The sequence below is a fragment of the Chanos chanos genome, chromosome 9 (assembly GCF_902362185.1).
Source record: "Chanos chanos chromosome 9, fChaCha1.1, whole genome shotgun sequence".
Lineage (NCBI taxonomy): Eukaryota > Metazoa > Chordata > Actinopteri > Gonorynchiformes > Chanidae > Chanos > Chanos chanos.
Window position 1 is genome coordinate 5,133,190 of NC_044503.1, and position 23,925 is coordinate 5,157,114.

Consider the following 23,925-nt stretch of genomic DNA (forward strand, 5'->3'; position numbering starts at 1 on the left):
TAAAACTGCTTGGAAAACACTACAGAAAGTCACCTCTCTATTGTCGTTTGTCGCCAACGACCAATTTTCAAAACAGGGTCATACCATCTGTTAGCATTCATCCAATAAACTCTTAATTTCATCATCTTACAGCCTTTCACGAAATTGCGTCTATTTTACGACAAGACTGAACGAGAAAATTTCAAAGCTTATGATTTGCTCCGTGCTGTGAGTCTGAGAGCTTAAGTGATAAGGGTCATGCTTGTGTGTGTGTGTGTGTATGTGTATGTGTGTGTGTGTGTGTATGCTGAGCTGCACCTGTGCTGAGTTCTGATAACCCTTGTCCATTACAGTGGAGCCTTTGTTAGAAGCCAGGGAGCACCAGAGACACAGATATATATATATATATATATATGTATATATATATATGGAGAGAGAGAGAGAGAGAAAGACAGACAGAGAAGCCAGCTGGTCCACGCCCGTCCATTGCATAGTTTACTCTGGGTTGAGGTAGATTTCTTCAGTTACCTAAACAGAGGCATAAAACATACAAACAAACAAGACCAAATAAGCAACACATACAAGGGTCTAACAACTCAAAATTAGCACCGCTATTTCAAAATGCAACACAATCAAAGAAAATGTTCAAAAAAAAAAAAAAGATACCTAAGCAAAAATAACCCACAAGAGGACATATTGTTTTTAAGGCACGACTCTTTTTGACTCAACACCACCTACCTTTCAAAAAACTGAACAGCAGCCTGAGAAGCAGAGAGGAGCCCCATACTCCTCCTCTACTGTTCCTTAAGCAGTCTCTCCAACACCCCTCCCTTCCCCTTCTAAACCCCCTTCCAAACCCCACCCCCCACCCCCGACCCCCGACCCCCGACCCCATGCTCCCTAGCCTGGGTCCTATCTGGGCCGGGACCCGGGAATCTGGGAGGCCGTGTAAGTCCTCCATGAACTCGCGGGCGCTCCAGAACTGCTGGAGGCGGGCGGAGGGGGCAACAGCGGGGGGTAGTGAACCGTGAAGGTACGAGAGGATGACGATGATGACGACGACGATGAAGATGAAGAGGAGGTAGCGACAGCGGAAGCAGCGGCAGCGGCAGCAGCAGCAGACACCGAGGCAGTGGAAGGGGAGGATGAGGAGGTGACGGAGTGGGAGGGGTGCATTCTGAGGGGCTGGAGGAGGGCACCGCCCGACTGTCGTGACTCGGAGCGGGGTGGGGAGGGCTGGGGCTGGGCTGAGGAGGATGAGGATGAGGAGACATTGAGGAGGGGAGGGGGCGGGGGGAGTGGGAGCGCAGGCTGAGAGGGGGTGTGGAGGACTGTCTGACTCCGGCACTGTTGGGCCTGAGACAGGGGGAGGACGGAGGGGGTAGGGGCCAGGAAAGAAGCCCCGGATTTGGGATTTTGGGCATCCTGATGCCTTTGCTGCGAGGAGGAGGAGGAGGAGGAGAGGCTGAGCAGAGAGCTGAGGGCCCCGGGGGCCGACACGCTGGCCCCAAACTGATGAGACGACACGGAGGGAACCATATGGTGAAATATCCCTGCAGACACATAACACAGAGAGAGAGGGGACAGAGAGACAGAGAGAGAGAGGGACAGAGAGAGAGACAGGGAGAGAGAGAGAGAGGGAGAGGGACAGAGAGAGAGGGGACAGAGAGAGAGAGAGAGAGAGAGAGAGGGACAGAGAGAGAGACAGGGAGAGAGAGAGGGAGAGGGACAGAGAGAGAGGGGACAGAGAGAGAGAGAGAGAGAGAGAGAGAGAGAGAGGGACAGAGAGAGAGACAGGGAGAGAGAGAGGGAGAGGGACAGAGAGAGAGGGGGGGGCAGAGAGAGAGGCACAGAGAGAGAGAAAGAGAGAGAGAGAGAGAGGGACAGAGAGAGAGAGAGAGGGAGGGAGAGAGAGAGAGAGAAGAGAAAGAGCGAGAGGGACAGAGAGAGAGAGAGGGACAGAGAGAGAGAGAGACAAAGAGGGACAGAGAGAGAGACAGAGAGGGACAGAGAGAGGGACAGGGAGAGAGACAGAGAGAGAGGGACAGAGAGAGGGACAGAGAGAGAGAGCGCGGGAGGGACAGAGAGAGGGACAGGGACAGAGAGAGAGAGAGGGACAGAGAGAGAGAGAGAGAGGGACAGAGAGAGAGAGAGGGAGGGACAGAGAGAGAGAGAGAGAGAGAGAGAGAGAGAGAGAGAGAGAGAGAGAGGCTGAGCCAGGTTGTGCTTAGCAGCAAGCGAGTCATTCGCACAAACACACAAAAAGCAAAGAGACATTCCACTGATGAACCAATGCGTAAAGACCATTAAATATGTATTTGTAACACTGATTCTAAAGGATAAATACTACTATTTCATGTGTGTGAAACACAGTTGAATGTCTCAGCACTCAAAACACGACCAGCCACAACAGCACAGACACCCAGTGAAAACAACAGGCTCAGAGCAAAACTATACTTTCATTATGTATATGTCTGTACACACCTTTCAGGCACAAGCAGAGTAAATGTAATGAATTCATTTTAAAATGTGATGATGTGCTTAAAGTATTTGTGCTTGAATTGGTGTTCATTTCTGTTTGTTCTTTACACTGGTTTTTAACTTGTGTCATTTGAGTGGATTTGATGAGACGGGACATTACTGGATGTTTTCACTGGGTGTGTGGTGTAGCTTCAGCACAGGCAATCAGCAGCGAAAGCAAGCAGCCGGGGGGGGGTGGGGGGTTTGGGGGGGCAGCCAGGGGATCCAGCGGGACAGGGTACACTGCGATTTCACTTACCTTCATCTCTCCTTCTGTCCATTTCTCTACACGCTACTATCCACCCACTCTGTCTACCACTTATGACCCAAATATCAAACTCACCATCGTTCTAATGGGCTCAAAACCTCATGGCCTTCTCTACACAAACTCACTCACACCAATAATTACTCTAAATACTCCAGAAGAGCACTACGAGGTCACCCAAAGATCATGTTTTGACAGTGATAACCAATATGATGGTGTACCCTTTGGGGGAAACCACCAATAAGACTTGGAATATTTTGATTGGTTGAGAGAATACTAGGTTGTGTAAAGGTCTTTGGAAACATCTCTCTGAACAGAAAACAAACTGATTCTTAAAACAAACATATTCTGAAGTTAGAATACCGTGTTTATAGAACAAATAAGAACACTGCTTATTCCGAACAACTCTATAACTGGAAAATTGACATGAATTGCAAAATTGGCCACTGAAGTTAAAAAAAAGAAAAAAAAAAAAAAAAAAGAGAAGTTGTGAAGGAGTGTTGTAATTCCTCACCTCCTGCTGCACCTCCTGCTAACCCAGCGCTAGAGAAGCTTCCTAGGGAGGAGTGGCCGTTGACCAGTCGTGGAGCTCCGCTCACTGCCGTGGCAGGCGTCTGGGCACCAAATAAGGACTGGAGGACAGAGGCTCCGCTCAAAGGGAAGTACGGCCCCACGGACGATGCGGAGCTGACCACAGAGGCCCCGCCCACTTTCCCGTTCAGGATGCCGCCGCTGGCTGCCGCCGATATGAAGAGATTCTGACTGGCCGGCCCGCCCACTGACTTCATGTCCCAGTCACGGGGCTTCTGCTTGGGTTGACGTTCAAGAGCTCCGCCCACGGAGGCGGGCTGTTGGCGAGACACCGCCTCTTGGCTCAGGAAGGGGTTGGAATTCATGTAAGGCTCCAGTCCTCCACCCTCCCCTCTCCTCTGGTGCGGCTGCTGTTTCTGGTCTGAATCCGAGTCGGCGCCGCGGGACACGCCCACCCCGAAAGGCGAGCCGCCCTGTCGAAGGTCAGGTGGAGTTGGTTTGGGGTCTGAGATGGGGGAGAAAGTGGACTTCCATTTGCTGGCTGAGGCAGAGGAGGATGACACCTCACTGCCTGTGCTGCTCACGCTGCTGGCCCCTGATTTGCGCACCGCTAAAGACAGACAGACAGACAGACAGACAGACAGAAAAATGAAGGTATGTCACAGTAACTAGTCTTTCTCTTAGAAGGTTTTTTTTGTAATGAGTGTTGCCCTCAGGATTTACACACGCTCCTCTTACCTCTCTCACTGTCTCCCCCTCTCACTGGGCCATCTCTGCTCTCCAGAGAAATGGTAGCGATTTTCCTTTCAATACTATAACAAAAGACAATACAGTTTCAAAAGAGAGCAGGCCACTGCATAGATTTACTCTGAACTTAGTCTCAGTGTCCAGTCAGCACGAGTTCAGAGACATAACTGAACATTCTCGGTTCACCCAGAGGACCAAAACACACACTACTGACAGAAAGCAATTTCAAGTATTTTAATGAACTTTCCATGCGTTCCTTTGTGCTTAACGCTCTGTTTAAACTTTCTAAAATACTCCAAAATAGCTTTTTCACAAGGGTCAGGGAAACAGAATTACACAACTATCTGAAACTGTGGCCAGAGAAAGAATGAGAAAGAGGGAGAGAGATGGGGGAGACACAGAGAGGGAGAGAGAGAGAGAATGAGAGATAGAGATGGGGGAGAGACAGAGAGAGAGAGAGAATGAGAGAGAGAGATGGGGGAGAGACAGAGAGAGAGAAAGAGGGAGAGAGATGGGGGAGAGACAGAGGGAGAGAGATGGGGGAGAGACAGAGAGAGAGAGATGGGGGAGAGACAGAGGGCGAGAGATGGGGGAGAGACAGAGAGAGAGAGAGGGAGAGAGATGGGGGAGAGACAGAGAGAGAGAGAGAGACAGAGAGAGATGGGGAGAGTCAGAGAGAGCGAGCGAGCGAGAGAGAGATTAGGGGGGAGCTCTGACCGTGAGGAGCTGGAGCTGTCTGCAGGGTAACCTGTCTCTTCATCCTCAGAGCTAGGCGAGGGAGAGGAGTAGCGGCCAGACCCGTTCACCTCCAGGGGGCGCTCCCTCTTCAGCACAGGAGGCTGATCCAGGTCGGGACCACAGGGACTTCGACCAGACTGCTCCGGCGACGAGATGGCAGAAATCTCCAGTGGCTGGTTAATGTTGTTTACCTACAATAGGAGAAAAAAAAAATGACCCACGTAGCTCACACTTTGAGATACAGCATAATACACAACATCACAAAGCCCACATACATGTTTATACACACACACCCAAATTTGCTGTGTGCCCTCCACTCACCATAGAGCTTATATTGAGAGGGGATCCAGAGGGATGCCCGGAGCTGCCCAGCCCAGGGAAGGACCTCCTTTTGGGGGAGCTGCTGGTCGTGACAACTCCCGAGGAGCTGCGTTTTCGGCGACCCCGTTTGCGTGCCTCGTGCGAGTGGGACGAGTGCTGCGACGCCCCCTGGTGGTGGTGGTTGCTGAGATGGTGCTGGCCCTGTTTGGCCGAGCCCAGGTGGTGCCGGGACCCTCCGGACGAGGACGAGGATGAGGAGGAAGACGAGGAGGAAGAGAAGAAAATGCGGCGCCTGGCCTCGCTGTCGAGGAGCTCGGTGTCCGAGTCGCCCTGGCGGTCGGGCCCTTCCTCCGGGAGGATCCGCGGCGGCCCGTCGGCGTACTGCAGGACCCCTCTGTTCCCCAGGGTGGGGCTGAGGCCTGAGGCGTGGGAGTGAGGGCCGAGCGTGGGGGTGGCGTGGGGCGGAGGAGAGGAGGCGGCGCAGTCCGGGTCGGCCGAAGGGAGAGCCGCGTGAGACGAGCCGTTCACCAGCCCTGAGTTAGAGGAATACCCTTTGGAAAGACCAGACCCGCCGACGTCAGACGGATCCGACATAACGGACACCCCCTTCATAAAAGCACGCTCGGCGAGTGTGTCTCGGGGCGATCTGACGCCTAAATGGATGACTAACCTGAGAGATTTTCTTTCTGACAAAAGGGTGTACTGCGTTAAAAAGAGGGGCTATAAAAGCAAAACGGGCGGATCATTACCCTGTCACTAACGAGTCTGCGGTTAAACTGCCTGCCCCGCTCCGCGCTTCTGCCACCTTTGTTCACAGGTAATTAAGCATCATTTAATGTTTAACAAGCACTCGGTACAGCAGCTGAATGGACGGTTATACACATAGTTACGACGTGGGAGATGAAGTGGAAATTGGTCCCAATTTTGACCGTCCCTGTATTTCATTCGCTGCACATCACTAAAGTAGGTCTGAAATCTGTGTATCTGCATTGTGTGTGTGTGTGTCCGTGCGTGTGTGTACCTGAGGTAGGTGTGAGGGGCTGTTTGCCGTTGCTCTGCCCTGCTGAAGCATCCCGGGTGGACACAGGACTAGGGGTGTTCCTCTGAAACCACACAAACACACGTTTAATCAGCAACGAACTACACCCACGATCAAGTCAGCGATACACAACATACAAATACAACATATAAACACACAACAAACAAGTCAACTACCTCACAATAACCATCCACACTCTCTGTAGGCACCAACACACACACTGACACACACACACACACACAGGGTGAATGATGCCCCGTCGGGCACACGCACCAGCCTCTCGGCCCGGCTGGGCAGCACCACGCTGGCCAGGGGGATGCTGACTGGGAGTTTACTGGGGTGCACAGTGCTGAGAGGAATACTAATTGGCAGACTGGTGATGGTGTCGCCTTGACCGGCTGGACTTTTCTCTTTGCTCGCCTGAAAAACAAACAAACCCCACACTGACTGTTAGACTAATTCCATCGCAAAACACACCTCTCCCAGAACAAACACTTAAAACAAAAGCATGAAACAGGGTTGAAGGTAAATCCACCCCAACCCAGCATTTGAACGGTTTAATGACAGAGATACTGACCCTCTCTGTGCTCTTGGGTGTGGCATTCGTTTGGACCTCAGCCGAGCCGGGAGAAGGTGACCCTTGTTTGACCCCCAGAGGGGGGGATGAAACTGCTCCGACATCCATCCTGCGAAACAAACAAAACAGAGCAAAGGAAACAAAACAATGACTACATAGTAATAATACCTCTTATTTGTTCCAACACTAACCATATAATTACTAATTCTCCACAGCTGTGCCGGTGCTGAAGACTCACTAAACAGTACACTTACTCTCAAGTCCAGCAATTACGCACCTGAGTCAACAGATCATCAACGCATTACTGATTTCAGTCAGGCGTGTTCAGTGTTGCGTAAAATAAAAAAAAAAAACCCTTTCTATTCCAGACCGGAGCTAAAACACACACTGAAACACTTCTAAATCTATTCCTACGGTTGCCCTAAAGGCTCCACACAGAGGGTGTCTCTGAATGACAATGTTGATGATTATGCTCTGAATGCACTTGGACCTGTTCTGAATGACTAATTTCCAGTGCTCTTCACCAGGTCTCCAGGACTGGACCTCAGAAAGGTAAACTCTAGAGTGAAGACAGTGTAGTTTTGAGGTGTGGGTGTCTGACCTGTGTCCGCTGCCCAGTCCCCTGAACTGGGCGGTGTTGGAGTCCTGGTTGAGGTGCCTGCGTAGTGCGATTTTGGCAGGCGAGAAGCGGGTGTAGTCGGGGAGCGGGTTACCCAGCTGCCTGCTGCGGGAGTCTGGGGTGGCCGGTATGATCTCGTGGTCGGGAGAGATGGGAATATAACGCGAAAGGAGGTCGGATTTGCCCACGCCGCATCCCCGATCGTAACTGGGAGACGCGGTGCCGTTGATGGAAAGCTCCGGGCTCAGTCCGTTCACGGCCGAAGAACCCAGGCCCAGTTTTGGGGTGTCTGGATCGAGGGGGGGTCGGGGATCCAGGCTGGGGAGGCTTTTGCGGTAAGGGGAGTCCTCACAGGGGCTGTAGGAGGATTTGAGCTGCAGTAGCTCCTGCTGTCTCTGACTCTTCTCCAGCTCCACAATGCTGATCTAAGAATCACCACCAGAGGGAGCCGTTAGGACAAAAACACAAATAACTACCGACTTTCACTGTTTACAGAGGAGAGGCATGCTGTCAGATCCAACGGTGACAGACAAATAAATCCTTGTGTGTTGTTTGGGAAGTCTTTTTTTTTTCAATGCTTAGTTCTGTTCAAGGGTCTCTGCTGTTTATTTTGGGTTGATTAGATTTCTCTACTGAATGGTCTAATCACTGTTTGTTTAGTTAAAGTGTGGGCTCAGTGTGTGTGTGCGTGTGTGTGTGCGCGTGTGCTTGTTAAGAGGAGGATACCTGCAGTTCCAGACAGTGTCTCTGTTTCTCAGAGATCTGCCTGCGTAGATTCTGTTTCTCCTTCATCAGAGTCTCCAAACACAGAGAGCCCGAGTCCAGTTTCAGCTCTTCACAACGAGCCTTCAACTGAGAACACACACACACGCACGCACACAAACAAAATAAGACACACAAACACACACTTCTAAGCATCCTTATGCCTTATGCTGAGTCACTGATTTGTGTAGGAAAGTCAATGTAAAAAGGAATACAGAGAAGTGAAAATGGTCTCCAGACGCCTGTCTTACTGCCTAACCCTATGGCCTTACCAGTCGAAGACTTTGGTCCCTCAGCTCTGCCATGTCTCTCTCCAGCTGCTTGGTCTGTTCTCTCAGCTGCATGTTATGGGCTGTGATCTCTTTCTGTGCCTGGACCAGGTCTTCAACGGTCACTGCCTTCACCCCCAACTACAACAATTACATTTACAGACATGTTACTTACCGTCATTCAGAATATACACACTCACAGAAGCATTTCAACACAGCCACGGTTATATCCACATCATCACATTTCTACCCTTTAGAAAACATGCATGCATATGTTTTTATACACACACACACATATATATGTGTATATATATATATATATATATATGTATACACACACACACACACACAGATATATATATATTTAAATATATTTCTCTATGGAGCAGATGCCTCTGTCCAGAACAACCTATACTGACAATGCATATGCTATTTAGGTGAGCAGCTGATTACCCTCATACCCTTATTAGGATAAGCGGCTTAGATAATGAGTGATGAGTGAGTGAGCAGCTATACAAATACATGGTTTAAAAGGCAAAGTTTCCAAAGAGGTGATCATTGCACGATATCTGATAAGACCGTAATCCAGCTTTAACAGACCTACTGACGCCATTATCGCAAACGGTCCCCATTAAGAACATTCAGAGCCTGCTTCAATAGACCCGTTTCCACTGTGGGCCCAACCTGGTGCTTGAACATAGTTCCTGGCCGAAGGAGCAGGGCCTGGGTTAAACAGGGCTTAACCAGGAACTTAAGCCCTAGCAACAAGCCCAGCTCAACAGTCAGGGCCAGAGGTCCAAGACCTGGTGCTTACACGTCACGATGGATGGTTACTACGGTTACGGTTCTGTTTATACTTTCTAGTAAGAGGTGACTAACTACCCCTAGCTAACTAGCGAACGCTAGCCCATAACAGATCTATAATATCACATTACATTAAATACAAAAAAATGGTGAATGCGGGGGGGGGGGGGGGGGGGGGGGGCAATTTTGGACTGCAAACAAGACAAGGGTGCTATTAGAAATTTGGGGTAATCAAAACATTTAGCATCAGTTTGAAGGAATAGTTCAGAATGATGAGGGTTATAAGTATCTTTTCTGTTATGTTTGTAAGCTTCCGTATCTTTCTCAGTCACATTTCAGATGCGATACGCTGTGTCTTCTTAGTTTTAATGTGGTGGCCTCATCTCGTATGCGACGGGTTGTGCTTATATAATGTAGCACCGTAATAACAAGGAGGAAGACAGTGTTTCGCTCCATTTTTTGATAGCTGTTGTTAGCAATGTTTTGTTTATCAGTCCATAAAATGTTGTATAGTGTCTCTATGGTTGCAAATTGTGCCGTTGGTTACATGGCCCATAGTGTAAACACAATAGGAACTCTAGCCCCCATGGTGCTTGTAGCCCAGGACAAAGTTCCTGGGCTTATGGCCCACAGTGTAAACGGGGCTATTGAAAAGTAACACAGAGAGGAGCTAATGGGTTTGATATTTTGGTACATGACCGACTGTTCCCTTATCAGATGAAATGTTCCAGAGGTTAAGGGAAAAGTCAGTATTCATTTCATCTGCCCACAGTGTCCGCTTTCCCTTTGTTTTCCATCTGCATTCTGTTCCTGGTGCGTATCCCTATCTGAACTTTCAGGTTGTACCTGCCGTGTGAGCCTACGGGTAAAAGCTCATACACTCACGCCCCTATTCCCTCACCTCCTCCAGTTTGGACTGGAAAAGTTCTTTGATGGTCTCTTTGTGTGTGTGACATGCATTCATCAGCAGCTGGGCCTGGTTGGACAGCTCACTGTGTCTGATCTACAGAGGAGGGATAGAGGGACAGACGAGAGAGGGAGAGAGAGAGAGAGAGAGAGAGAGAGAGAGAGAGAGAGAGAGAGAGAGAAACATTCCATCAAACAGTATTTCAAAAGAAGTCAAACGGAATTCATAAAAAAAGCAGTCCACACCAGCTAAACAGAGATTAACACCAAAAAAATCTGAACCAGGAGCTAAGAAAGGAGTAAACCAGTGACATAGTCATGGAGGCAGGGTGAGCCCTCCTACCTTCTCCTGCTCCAGGGCCTGCTGCAGGTTAGTGCGGTACTGAGGAGTCTTCATATAGGACAAGAACTGAAGGTACTGCACTTTAATGTTATCTGCACACAAGAAGCAAAGAGCAGCGTGTTCTCAAGCTCAGCGCGGCCAGAAAAACGAACAGAAAATTCAATCATTCAATCAAACGAAATAAAAATATCAGGCCTTCCAAAGTATGCACTAACCGTTACAAACCAAGCGGGATCTGTTTTTCTTTTTTTTTTTTAAAAAAACCAAAATAACTGAAAATTCCCACTTTTGCAACCTCCGCAAAACAGAAGAAGCTAGTGGATTGCTGAGGGTAGAGTGTACGGAGGCAGTGAGTACCCAGGAATTGCTGGAGTCCTGGAGGAGAGGGACCCAGGAGCAGCTGACTGGATGTATAATGCTGAACTTTGGGGGGTAGCTGGTAGAATGGACTCTGAGGTGACCTGTACACGTCTGCGTGAACAAACAGGCACAAAACACACATGAAGGCATCTTTACTGTAACGTATAACTGGAGACAGAAATCGCTTTTCACAGAGGCATCATTCAGTTAGACATACCTACATGAGAACGCACGGACATAACAAACCCGGCCATGTGACAAATGAACCTGTCGAATCATCAGCACCCCTGAATCAGTAACCTGAGGTCTGTATGAGTGACTACACAAGGCAATGCAGGCACTGACATTATGACAAAGTCTATATAGATAGCCTATAGATTGACCAACTGGGTTTACCAACCCAGAGACTGGACTAGGATTAGGACTAGGACTAAGGCTGAGGACAGTGTCCGCTCACCCTGAGGCGGGGCAGCAGAGAGAGTCTTGGCGTGTAACAGGTCCAAGGCGCTCTGGCTCTTCTTGTTGTTGCGTTCGGCCGCGGTCGCGGCGGCTTTCTTGGGACGCCCGCGCTTGCGGCTGCCCAGCTTGCGGCCCTTGGTGAGGAGTCGGGCGCGCCGAGGTTTCGGTGACGGTTTCACGACAGACAGCAGCCCCGACCGATCCTCCTCTTCGCCCGAATCGTGCTGGACGATAAAAATAAAAAGAAAACGCATTCCGGTGGAAAGTTAACATGACAGCGCTGAGGCAGAAATTAAAACTTACTGCTGGAGCACTTATAAAAAGAACAGAGAACCCCCAAAATTCAGCCCTTATCAACCAAATATATAGAGCACTATATTAATCTCTCAGGCTGCCTCTTTCTTTAATCCGATCATACCCCAGACGCATCATCCAGACATGCCTCTTTCTAGGGTTAGTTGATAATATCTTTTGTAATTTTCCCAACAAAAGGTATCATTGACAGACATTTTTCTGAACCATACTCCGTCTCAGATTTGGGGGCCTGAGATACTCCAGTCAACGTAATTACATCTTATCGGCTCATGTTTCGGGTTGCCTTCTAATTCACGGCTGACTGACAGCAGTTAATCAGGTCTTCTGCAGACCTGCTCTGACACGACTCGACAGTCTGCTGACGCAGCAGGGTGAGTTTTTCCAGAAGAGCAGTAGGTCTGCAGATTGCAGACGGATTGCAGATTTAAGTTGGGAGTGATGATTGTTATGTAGCGTGGATGAGAGGAACTGGCACGGGTACCTTGTGGTCCTTGGCCTTAGTGGGGGTGGTGGTGTTACTCTTGTTGTCTTTGCTGTCTTTCTGCGGCCGGCGCCTAGCTGCCTCCTGCTCCTCCTGCAACAGTCAGAAATGCTTCTTACTACGACGACTTGATTACGGTCACGGGACTGGACTGTGAACACTTGAATGTGCGTTCCGTTTCACGCAAATGAAATCACGTCACGTGACTACACAGTACTATCGCAGAGTACGACTGACTTTAGCGGCGGCAGGTTTTGAACTTTGAAAAATGAAAAGAAAAGACTTACCCTGAGTTTAGGATTTTTGAGACTAGAAAAATAGTTTTCAAGCTGGAAAAAGAAGGCGAAAAAAAGTCTTTAAGGGAGACGATCGGAGCAGAGCACAAAAATCCCATTCTTTTTTTTGTCTTTTGTCTACCACTTAATGTGTTTAATTGAATTGTGATAAGTAGAGCACAGTTATGTTTGCATTGCCTGTCCAAAGAAAAAAAGAAAAAAAAAACAAAACCAAAGAAAGGAGAAGAGCAGGATTTACTATGGTCCGGTCTATTGTATGCAGATAGTAGGACACTGGCTTCCCTGTCCAGGAGACGGACCCCCTCAGTGGAGACAGCTCCACCACTCTCATTATTGTGCCGATGTCTGTGGGAAAACAGAGCAGCTTTTTCAATCGTTTTCCAGTAAAACAGCGTTCCATTCCAGGTATACACGGGCTGCCCGAAAAAAGGGCCGTTAAACATTTTTAATATTTGTCATAAAACTTACCACTCAAGTTACGACTGTTTATTCTAAAATTTAGAGGTGCAAAAGGTTTTGAGGATACAATTTTTCCACCTGAAAAGAAAAGACAACATTTGAGAGACTTCGTACAGACGTTCTTGTGTAAATACAAAAAAAAAAAGGGGTCTGGCTGAAGCTGGGTTTATGTGACAGAGTTTCTGATTCTAAGACCGACACGGTCAAGAGTTCTCAACATGTCAGCACAGGAGCTCTGCATATTAACACGCGAGTTCTAGAACATGTGGCCCACCCAGGGGTTCTAAAACATCTCAACATGCGAGTACTATGGCACATCAATACAGGAGTTCCGCATGCCAGATAACCAAGTTCTAGAACCTGGTGACCAGTACGTACGCTGGGTGACAAGTTCAAGGCACATTCTCTGGTTAAGAAAAGTGCTTCGTGGCCGAAGAAAGTGGCCATGAGGAAAGGGAGAAAAAGTTTCCTACGCTGGACTAAGACGACAGTGTGTCATTGCTATGCTTTTACGTTGCTAACAATTCATTGGAAAGCCTGAGGAAGAGGCGACGCGTTGTACAAACCTTCCTTCATATTTGCAAAGCGTTCCTTCAGCTGGTGATCCACCTCTGGACCAAAGGCAAAGTTATTCACAAAAATAACACTGTAAGAAATCAGAGGGAACAGACGTGTCACGGACCATCGCAGATATGTAAGGACTGACAAAGACAGATCTTTCTTAACTGCCGTCTAAGGCTGACTGATGTATGTGCATATGCTGAGAGCGGAATCTTTGCACTAACGACACACATTCCTTGAGTTTGCTCAGTCAAATACACGTGCATGACTTATAAAGAAAAAAAAAAAGTGCACCTTGTGTTGGCTATTCTTTCTCTCCATTCCTCCGAGAGGAAATCTCCTCTCTCCAGCTGTTAAAATACGAGACGAAATCAGCTTCAAAATCTCTGAGGGTCAAAATGCTACATATGTGAAGAATATGGTCCTTACAATGTTACAAACCACACACATAGACACACACACAGATGTCCACATACCGTATACTCTCCATGTTTCTTCCCATACCATTTCATCCATTTCTTAAACTCTCTGTCCATTGACTGAAAAAAGAAATGGAAACGTTCGGGCCATAAAAATCAGATTATTACGTTAGAGGTCTAACAGTTCACCATGTTCCCAGTTCACCTTGCGTCTCGTTTCTTTTGGGCCACAGTTCAGTTTGAGCTCACACATGTAAAGGTCTTGTTGATAAATCTACAGTATTGAGCTCTGAGCGGACGATGAGACTAGTGGACGGCAGAGTGGGACTGGGGTCATACCTCTGCATATGTGGCTGGAATGTCCGCTTTCTCCACTCCGTAGTAGTGTTTACAGTTGGTGGCCGCTGCGACCTGAAGAACTACTTGACCGACCCCTGGAACAGGACAGAGCAGTGAGAGACGCAGCCAGACTGAGACGACCGACTTGGTGCAGTCAAATCCAAACACATTCCAATCCTAGTTCCGAATATTAAAAGCATTTTCCATAAAGTACACTCAGCAGGGCCACTGTCATTGCCCAGGCTTAATCTGTCAGAAAAATGATCATTAATCTAAAAATCGTCCATTATTTTGATTATTTACATCATGTGCTCAAGTGCTGGGCTTCAACAACAACAACAACAACAAAAAAACTAAAACAGGATGATCCAATCTGACCCACTAGAAACAGAACCTACCGCTGCCAAGGTCCACAAACGTATCATCCTCCATCAGCTCCATCTCATCGATGATCTGCGCCACCAGGTCGAAGGACGTCTCCCCGTAGACCTCCGGGGAAAAGGGCTCATAGTTGTTGAGTTTTTCAGGGTCAGTGACAGAGTGGTTGTACACCTGCTGCAGGATGTGTCGCAGGAGGCCGTTGGATGGGCGTTTGTTTAGTTTCATGGGTTGAGTAGTGCCTTTCCACTGCAGAACACACACACACACACATACACACACACACACACACACACACACACACACACACACACACACACACACACACACACACACCATCATAAGACAATGCCCACATAGGACGAAGAGCACGAGAAGAGAGTTCATCATAAAAAGCTCACATAACAGGTGAGCATGTCAAAGTTTTAGGGCTGGAGTTTAGTTTACTGTTTATCTGTGCTACTACTGAAGACAAGAGCTCCGGCATCTTCCATACGCACCAAACAGACGCCAACAAACAACAGCGACCGGGACTGCACGTTGACAGACTAATATGGCTGGCATTTGGTTTTACAACTGGACACGCTCCATGGCTGTTTGTTGAAGCTCTCGCTTTTCTAAACATTCTGAGGCCAACTGCAGAGTGCTGCAGTTTGTTTGTGTTTGGCAGGTGTGGAACGGCCCTGAGCGTACAGCGCTAGCTCTGATGGCATAGCGCGCGCACTCCTCCGGTCATTTCATAAACATTCATTTCTTCCCCTATTTACTTTCCACCATCAACCGACAAGTCATTTCATAAGCACTTCGGCGTGTGATGGGCATAACTCAGCTCTTTCAGAAAAAATATTAGACCGACTAAAATTCTCCTCTCATTTTATAGTGCAGAGTAGATAAGATTACATGAAAAAAACCCCAAAAAAGTCCTATGTTTAGCTATACTAACTAACAGTCTTTTTATGAGGAGCTATAAAAAAAAAAAAAAAAAAAAGCTGGCTTGATCTAAGCAGCTGATTGGTCTTATTTAAAGGATCTGTTTGCACAGGCCATCGGGTTATAACGTTGGGGCGTTACGTGTGCTGAGCGTGGGAGAACTCACCAGCTGGTGTATGCTGTCAATGGCTCGGTTGTATTTGTCACACAGTCTCTGCATACTCTCAAAACTGCACGATGAAAAACAAAACAAAAAACAAAACAAAAAAAAAAAAAACACACGAAGTGAGTAGGATCCACACACACACACACACACACATATATTTCAACACTTCCATTCAGACAGAGACAACGACAATGCCTTGCATTGTGAACGGAGACGGGCAGGGAGTGAAGCTCCTGAGGTTGTCTGCTGTCTATTGTCTAACTGACTCTCTCATTCACTCATTCATCAGCACAATCACACTGTATTTATTTCCATGAAAAAAAAAAACATGACATCCAAAATTTTCACAGCTATGTTCTTCCAGCACAGATCTCTTGACTGATCACTTGACTGATTCATCTGTGTTTATAAGACATAATAAAGCATTCTGAGAGAAAGGGGGGGGGGGGGGGGGGGGGTCTGTCACCTTTTGGTGTCGTAGTCAATGAGGACGTAGTTCTCCATGGCCAGTTTAAGGTCTGGAATCTCCTCACACACCCACCTACACACACACAGTAGACAAACACGGGTCAGCCCAACCACTTAACCAGACAAAAATCCCCCATCTCTGTTTGTGTGTGTGTGGCGTGACGTGTGATACGGGGCATATGGGACGGTGGGCGTGCGAGGACGCTGCATATGTGGCCCAGTAGGCGTGCAAGGTGCAAGGCAACGTGTCTGTGTTGCTGCAGGCGGGTCACAGAAGGCTGTCAGGATACATGTGAAGTCTGAACAGCCTTTTCATTTTAAAAGTTTCTATGAACCTTGAATGCTAAGTTGTTTTTTTTTTTTTTAAATAAAAATTTCTCAAATGAGGTATCGGATCCAAACATCTCAGCAGCGTCTTAGTTCCATTAACTTATGACAGAGTCATTCCGCAAAGCCTACAAAAAGGCTTAACAGTTTCATCTACAAAGTGCTTTCATGTTTTCCTAACTTCCACACAGCATATAAAGCTGTGTAGTGAAGTCACATTACCTGTGCCGTATCACTCCAGTGAGTCTGACTATTAGAGCTGTCTGGACTACCCTTTCACATGTACTTGATTAACAATTTGGAAAATTATCTGGGAAATCAAATTCAAAGTCATCACACTGTTGCTAGCCTAATGACAAAGTGTCATGTGGTATCTGTGTTGTATAAGAATGATATGTGTATGAGTCTATACACCTGTCAGGTATATAGTGGTACATAAATGAGTCTATACTTGTAAAAGGATTTTATATGTGCGAATCTATACACTTGCCAGGTATGAAGTTGTATATTAATGTGTGTATAGTTGTGTGATGATTATATATATGTGAGTCCGTCAGCCTGTCAGGTGTAAAGTGGTATGTTAATGGGTGTATAGTCGTGTAATTATAGTATATATGTGAGTCTGTCAGCCTGTCAGGTATAAAGTTGTATATTAATGTGACTATAGTTGTGTATTAACAGTATATATCTGAGTTTTTTGGACTGTTGTATAAAGTTGTATATTAATGTGTCTATAGCTGTGTATTAACAATACATATCTGAGTTTTCTGGACTGTCATATAAAGCTGTATATTAATGTGACTATAGTTGTGTATTAACAGTATATATCTGAGTTTTTTGGACTGTTGTATAAAGTTGTGTATTAATGTGTCTATAGTTGTGTGATAATAGTATATATCTGGGGTTTTTGGACTGTAGTATAAAGTTGTATATTAATGTGTCTATAGTTGTGTTATAATAGTTTATAGTCGAGTTTTTGGACTGTCAGGTGTAAAGTGGTACATAAATGCGTGTATAGTCATATAAGGATGGTATATGTGTGAGTCCACAGACCTGCCAGGTGTATAGCAGTTTGTGCGTGTGTGCGTGTATATTTATATCTGTATATAAATAGAACAGTGCACGTGTGTTTCTGTATCTATGTGTGCATGTAATTATATAAAGATGAAACACGTGCAAGGAAAGGGCTATAAAACTCACCGAATGGTCTCAATGATTTCGTGTGCGGCATCATGGTGTTTATCCTGAGAGAACAGAGAAAGAAGCGAGTGAGAGAAAATGAAAACAAAGGGACATGACCTCCTTGATCTAATTCAAACTGATAAATGTCAGTACGATAACGTAACAGTCCAAACAAACATACTCGTTCTATTAGCATTTACACTGGGAAACAAACCAACACACACACACACACACACACACACGCAAAAAACAAAACACCAGTGCTATTGGACACATGTCAGTATAGGCCAACATACACCTGCTATCCTGGACATCCATCCACAAAAGCGAACTCAAACAGATCAACCTTTAACGTCCCTGCCATTTTTTATCTGTGTCAGGTTCCCCTGGGTAAAAAGGAGGGTTAGAGGTGGCCAGAGATCACTAACAGAGAGCCCCAGGGACCGTGTTGAGTAAGTTCAACGCGTACGCTCCGGTGTGACTGGGTTTAAGCCGCGGCTGCCGCTGGCTGACCCACTGACCCACTTTCTGCCTGCAGTTCCCGCGCGCATGGGGCCAACGAGGACGCCTGCCTGCCTGCCTGCCAGAGCTCTCCTTCTCCCAGCCTCCTCCTCACTCTGCACCGAGCCGCTTTCCCGCTCTCTCCACCAGCTCACTGACAGCTGAAGGAGAGAGTGTTCTAAAATTCTGCCGGAAGGGAAGGGAAGGGACGGCGGAGCTTTCGGAGATTCCAACGGAACTGAACGATCGTTCTGGGTTTTTACGGAATGTTCTGTTGATACGTTTGTCAGTTTGGTTTTGTTTTAGTGTTGTGCTAAAGCTTGTTCAGCCCCACACCCAAGGCTGTGCGCTTTGTCCTCCTGCAGCACGACACCAAAACCCAGCAATAGCGTAAAGGCAGCAGACTATAGACTGTCTGAGCTCTGAGCAGAGAGTAGAAATGGGTTGCTGGCTTTGCTCTGTACCCAGCTGCCCTAATGAGAAGGTTCATTACTGCGCTATTTAAAGCAGATGAAAATGGTGAGGTTGTAGAGACAGAGGGCAGTGTGTGCACATACAGAGAGTCTCTTCACACTGTGTGTGTGTGTGTGCGTGCATGTGCGTGCGTGTGTGTGGGAGGGGGAAAATGTGTGTGTGCGTCTGTGAGGAGGAGGCGGTGTTCCTGCGGCTCACGCACACAAACACAGACAGACAGACACACACACACACACACACACACACACGGCACACAGCAACACCAGCGCTGCTGCTAAAAATAACACAAGCAGAGAGAGAGAGAGAGAGAGAGAGAGAGAGAGGATGAGAGAATGAAAGAGTGAGAGAGCAAAAGAAGCCGCCGCCGCCAGCTTTCTCCTCTCATCGTGGTGTTCCGTCACGAGCGGTAGCGGAACTGACACGCACAAACAGACACACTACTCACATCCTCCAGTTCACAGTGTGACTCACGTTAGGAGTGTAATCACACCCTTATACCAGACACAACCTCAACGTACCCACATACACGCAAGCACACGCACACATCACCTCCTGTTACATCAATACATTACCTCACACTGTGTGGCCTTTGGAAGAGAGGAGTGGAATGAACATCTTGTTCTTTTTTGAGTGGGCAACATCACATCACACCACACCTTTACGTTACTCCAGTTAAGCCCCTATAATCTGTCATCACACTGAGTTTTGGTGGCTAAACGTGAAACTGTCCACGGTCATTAGAGAGAACTATATCAACATGTCCACATACTTTGTATCCACGCATGACAAGGTACTGTGTGTGTGTGTGTGTGTGTGTGTGAGTGAGAGAGACAGAGAGAGAGAAAGAAAAAGAGAGACAGTCTGAGCAAGAGAGACTCAAGCTATTAAAACAAGTTTTCTAAAGAGATATAAAACATGAGGCACTCAATGACAGTTACACTAAAACTAAACAATGACAGCAAAGTAGTGTGCTACCACCCAAAAGACAAAAACCCATTTGAAAAACTCTATAGTCACAAAGCCACTGCTTGTGGAGCAGCATGATCTTTTCCATCATATGGAAGCAGTTTAGGGTGATTTAAGTCACCCAGATGTTCACACATGCCGAGTACGTGTAAGAGAGTGTGTGTTAAACAGGATGTCTATACGTGATTGCTCAGGTGGCATGTCCGTCTGTTTGGAGTCGCAGATCCCTGATGACTGAGGAAGATATGAGCCCTTCTCACAACGTAGATGTCGTGTTACTAAACAGATCTCTGGCACCACGGGTGAGTAGGAAGTCTTTGTTTACACCGCAACATGGAACTGTGATGGATAATACTGCATGAACGACTCAGAATGGAAAGAGGGTACGCACAGCACAGCTGAAAAACCAGAGACAACCAACTATTACAACTAAGTTGACTCAAGTAGATACATGATTATTACATGCAGACTCACATAACTGGCTCATCAGCAGTGATTAGTTTAGCTGACTAGCCTGTCATATTAACATGTTTGGGGTTCATGTACAAATCAGGGTGCGTAAAAACAACGGCCCCGAAGAGAAATGGTCCATGAGGGTTTTTTTTTTTTTGTCATTGTTGTTGTTGCTTTTGAGTGATTTCTTATCAGATTTCTCCATCTTGCTCTGGTGTGGTTACTGAAAAAGCTGGTGAAAGTGAGGCCAAACACAGGGCACCGTGACAGGAATGGGGCTGATTCACATTGACATGTCAGCACAACAACTCTCCGTTCGCCACTCCAAAGCAATAAGACTCATCCACATGTCATTCTGTTCACCACGAGTCACGCCGTCAGTCTGTTTGTCCAACAGAATGAGTGTACTTACCACCCTCGTCATTATAAAGCATAACTTTGCATGGGTGGGGCATTTCTCTTATCATCCTGCAAAGTCCCACAGCAGAGTCATATAAGGCCAGCTGAGCAGCTTGTTGCGTCATAGACAGCCACTGAACCGGATGACTCCTACAGGTCATATACAGTTAATAAAACTCTCCGATGTGACAGAAAAGCCAGTCAGCATGACAGAGATAAAGCTGGGGTGTTTTTTTTTTTTTTTTAAAGAATTCAGTGACACACAAAGCAAAAAAAAAAAAGCCGCCTTTCAGTTCCCCAGAGAAAAACCACATCTATGTTGTCTGTAGTAAAGCTCTTTTGATTTGGTTCAGTGAGGGTGGGGTGGGAGGTGAGGAGGCAGTGGTGGGGGTGTGAAGAAGACACAGCTGAAACATACTGAGCACTCACTGGAGAAACCACAACCTTTGATCAGTTGCCTTTTTCTGTTCACTCTCCACGAAAACGCGTGACGTACTTTTGTTTGATTACGACCATGCTGACAAAAAAAAAAAAAAGGGGGGGGGGCGCTCAGAACAATGTGCTCTGCCCTCACCTGACGTCGAAGAAACACAAAAACGGATTGCAAAAAAAAAAAAAAAGGAATAAAAACACCATAAAACATTGACCAACACATTTTTTGTTTTTTTTACGGTCAGCAGTGAGAAAACATTACCTACGGGGCGCAAAAAAATAAATGTAGTTTTCATGTTCTTTCCATCTGGTAAGAATCTAAATTTAGTCTATATTTCATAGGTGAACGTGAGAGGCACGGTCGAAATCTTTAAGTGGGGCATGAATGGGGAAGCAACCGTAGAAATATCTCAGGAATGCTGTTTTTTTGCCCACAGTCAAACATGCACTTGCGCAGGGGTGCCAGGGGAATCAATATTGCTGTGAATTCTAGGCATTATGATTAACGTAAACATTTTTTCACTCAACGAACTCGGTAGCAAGCTCTTATCAGTAATCCCAGCGGAGGTGTGGTCGGTGTCTTTCCTCAACGATGCACGTTTTAAATGTCGTCTAAGAAACCCAAAACGTTTTCGATCCGAAATCATCAGAACAGCAACGATAATTGCAACACTCGAAGTGTGTACACTGGTTCGAAAGTGAGGTAGTGTCATTTCAGGTAAAGTAAGCTATTAAGGGATATAGCGGTGCCCCGGGTGGTCCCCTAAAGGCTACCGAATTTTCTGGAAAAAACGTGCAAAATTTCTATTTCAATACCAAATTAACTGGCTCCTGTACCAAGAGTGGCTTGCTGTCAGCAATCTATAGACATTCTATTCAAGCTAGCCCCTGAATTTAAGGCAAACAGGAAATTCGCGAAGAAAAGCTTCTACACAACAGTATGACCACCCGCCAGTACAAAACGAAACTATGTAATGCAAAAGCACACCAGACCAAAACAATCACTATCGGATCAAATCTTGCAAAGTGACTAGTTTGGTTACATATTCAGCGAAGTTAGGGATGTGACCGATGTCGACGGTGCTAGAACAATAATATGGACTGATGTTTCTTGTCCAGGCTCACTGGCTGGCTATCTGCCTTTGTTCAAGAAAACAGCCTTCAGTTTTTGCTGTTGATAAGAAGCAAGCTGGTTAACGTCTGCTCGATCATTTTTACATAGGAGAACTCACATGAACTGTGTTAACCACCGAACTTGCAGGTTAGTAAAGGTATTTCAGAGCCTGCCGAAGGTTTACACGGTAGAGCACAGAGCGGGGTAGCTAACCAGCTAAGCTAACCAGCTACCCTGCATCCTCCATATGACCGTTCTATACTCCTCTCTGTGATATGGGAGCTGAGCTAGTTCGCTCTCTCCCAGTAACGACAGGACTGCCCTCCGAAACGGGATCTTTGGACTAAACTAATGCTATCGATAGAAAACTGTTTATCAAAGTCGGTCTGCACATAGATTGCCCAATAAAGATTAAGCCAAGTAGGTCAACCGGTTAACCTCACAAAGCCACACGATGAAGCAATTATTTGAGGTACCCAGTCCTAATATGCATCATATGGGAACAGGCGAGCTATGTCTAATTCCGTTCAACATTTAAAAGACAACAGACTGGCCGGTAGGTAACATGGAAATAAAACGAATTATTAAGTTAGCCACCTAGACAGATGGCTAAATACATCAGACCGAGCAAGTTTAACCAGTGGTAAAGCTCAAATAAAGGTCTTCCAAGCCCAACTGCCTGCCTTTCTAGCTTTTCCTGCTCCGTCCTGCCCTTGCCTTAACCCCAGAAACACTGGCTATACTCACTAGAGTGACATTTCTCAATTCATCCTGTACGCTAACAAGTATGACAAACTCTCATTAATTAATAGTATCTCAAGCTAACTTGGCTTGACGGACAAAAACAAGCACTTGACAAAAGACAGAACGCTGGGAAAGGTGGTAAATAAATGGAAAAGTATAAGGTTACTTGTTCAGTATCTAACCTTGCTAAGTTACCGTTGGTTACTGTTCTACAGCTAGTTCCTCACAGACTTTTGGTTACATTACGGAAAGACACTTATACATTAGCCGGAATAACGTTAATATTTACACTTAATGTTCACTGCCACAGTACTTACATATACTGGTAAAGGCCACGGATAACCCGCAGCTTCGGCTCCAACCGGCGACTTCAACTTGAGTTCCAGCTTCTCTCCCATCCTACTTTCTCCGGCGTTAGCTTAGCTAAGGCTGGACAAGCGAGTAGGCTAGCTAACCTAGCTAGAATTTGAACATTTTGATTGAAAATATCAATGAAACACGAACTCCTGATTAATATACTAGGTTAATAAGTTATATAAAATATTTATTGTGTAATCCTCTTCAATCCCCAAATCGATTCTGACGGTAAATATAAATTAAAAAATGGCTCGTGCCGAAGCGACCGTTGCTATCACGGCAAAGCCGCCGCCATCTTGACCGGCGTGGAGGAAAAAAAAAGCTGCATGTGTGGACACTACCAACAAACTGAAATGAGAGGGAGGAGAGAAATCTGTCGTTCTTTGAAAAACATGACGAAGGCACCATTCACTCACACGAACGGGCGAAAGCGGGACTGATGTATTTTTTTACTTTCATGTTGACGATGACAGTGACGACGCGATACGAAGCAGCTCTCAAACGAGGGAGTTTTTGAATCGAGTTCCCGGTGCCAATAACGGTTCAATGGGCGGAACCAGAACATTTCCCGGGACTTCAGGACCAGCAACCCAACACAGCTTCACAGAATAATGACAGATAGGAAAAGTAAATGGAGTAGGGCTACACGACTGTATATTGCTCTGATTAATTTTTTTAGTTTCATAGTGAAATGAAGCAGTTTGTCATATGAGCATGTGTGTGTCACACAACAAACGTTAAAAATTTCATAATGTTCAAAATATTCAAATATCATATGAATATGCCACTATGTGAGCTTCAGTTTAGTGGTGGTGAGACTCAAAATATTTTGTGTAGTATTTCTACACTTTGATTTTCCACACGTAGACTTTTCTAATGTATTTTTACATTTCCTAAATGTTTGTTGATATACTTGGGTTACTTT

At 46.4% G+C, this 23,925-nt stretch overlaps 1 protein-coding gene across 1 annotated transcript; it reads right to left on the bottom strand.

Moving 5' to 3' along the window:
- Window positions 1-891: 891 nt before the first annotated feature.
- On the bottom strand, window positions 892-23,177 carry dot1l (DOT1-like histone H3K79 methyltransferase). The gene is made up of 29 exons (XM_030784934.1): window positions 22,961-23,177; window positions 17,579-17,622; window positions 16,050-16,124; window positions 15,584-15,647; window positions 14,508-14,736; window positions 14,110-14,204; window positions 13,828-13,890; window positions 13,646-13,701; window positions 13,357-13,436; window positions 12,800-12,868; window positions 12,570-12,676; window positions 12,323-12,364; window positions 12,030-12,128; window positions 11,238-11,463; window positions 10,778-10,891; window positions 10,421-10,512; window positions 10,073-10,174; window positions 8,371-8,508; window positions 8,063-8,188; window positions 7,319-7,761; window positions 6,718-6,826; window positions 6,414-6,560; window positions 6,123-6,204; window positions 5,102-5,652; window positions 4,760-4,971; window positions 4,019-4,107; window positions 3,279-3,905; window positions 1,191-1,532; window positions 892-1,070 (listed from the first exon to the last, which is right to left on the bottom strand). Exons 1-29 carry the CDS (start codon window positions 23,039-23,041, stop codon window positions 892-894), a joined length of 4,683 nt encoding a protein of 1,560 aa, XP_030640794.1. The 5' UTR covers window positions 23,042-23,177.
- Window positions 23,178-23,925: the final 748 nt, after the last annotated feature.

Excerpts from the sequence above, each read along its gene's own strand:
- dot1l (XM_030784934.1), bottom strand. The coding sequence starts at position 23,041 with ATGGGAGAGAAGCTGGAACTCAAGTTGAAGTCGCCGGTTGGAGCCGAA. Across the intron at positions 14,205-14,507 it reads GTTTGTGGACCTTGGCAGCG|GGGTCGGTCAAGTAGTTCTT; the intron begins GTAGGTTCTGTT and ends GTCCTGTTCCAG. Across the intron at positions 6,205-6,413 it reads CCAGCCGGGCCGAGAGGCTG|AGGAACACCCCTAGTCCTGT; the intron begins GTGCGTGTGCCC and ends GTGTGGTTTCAG.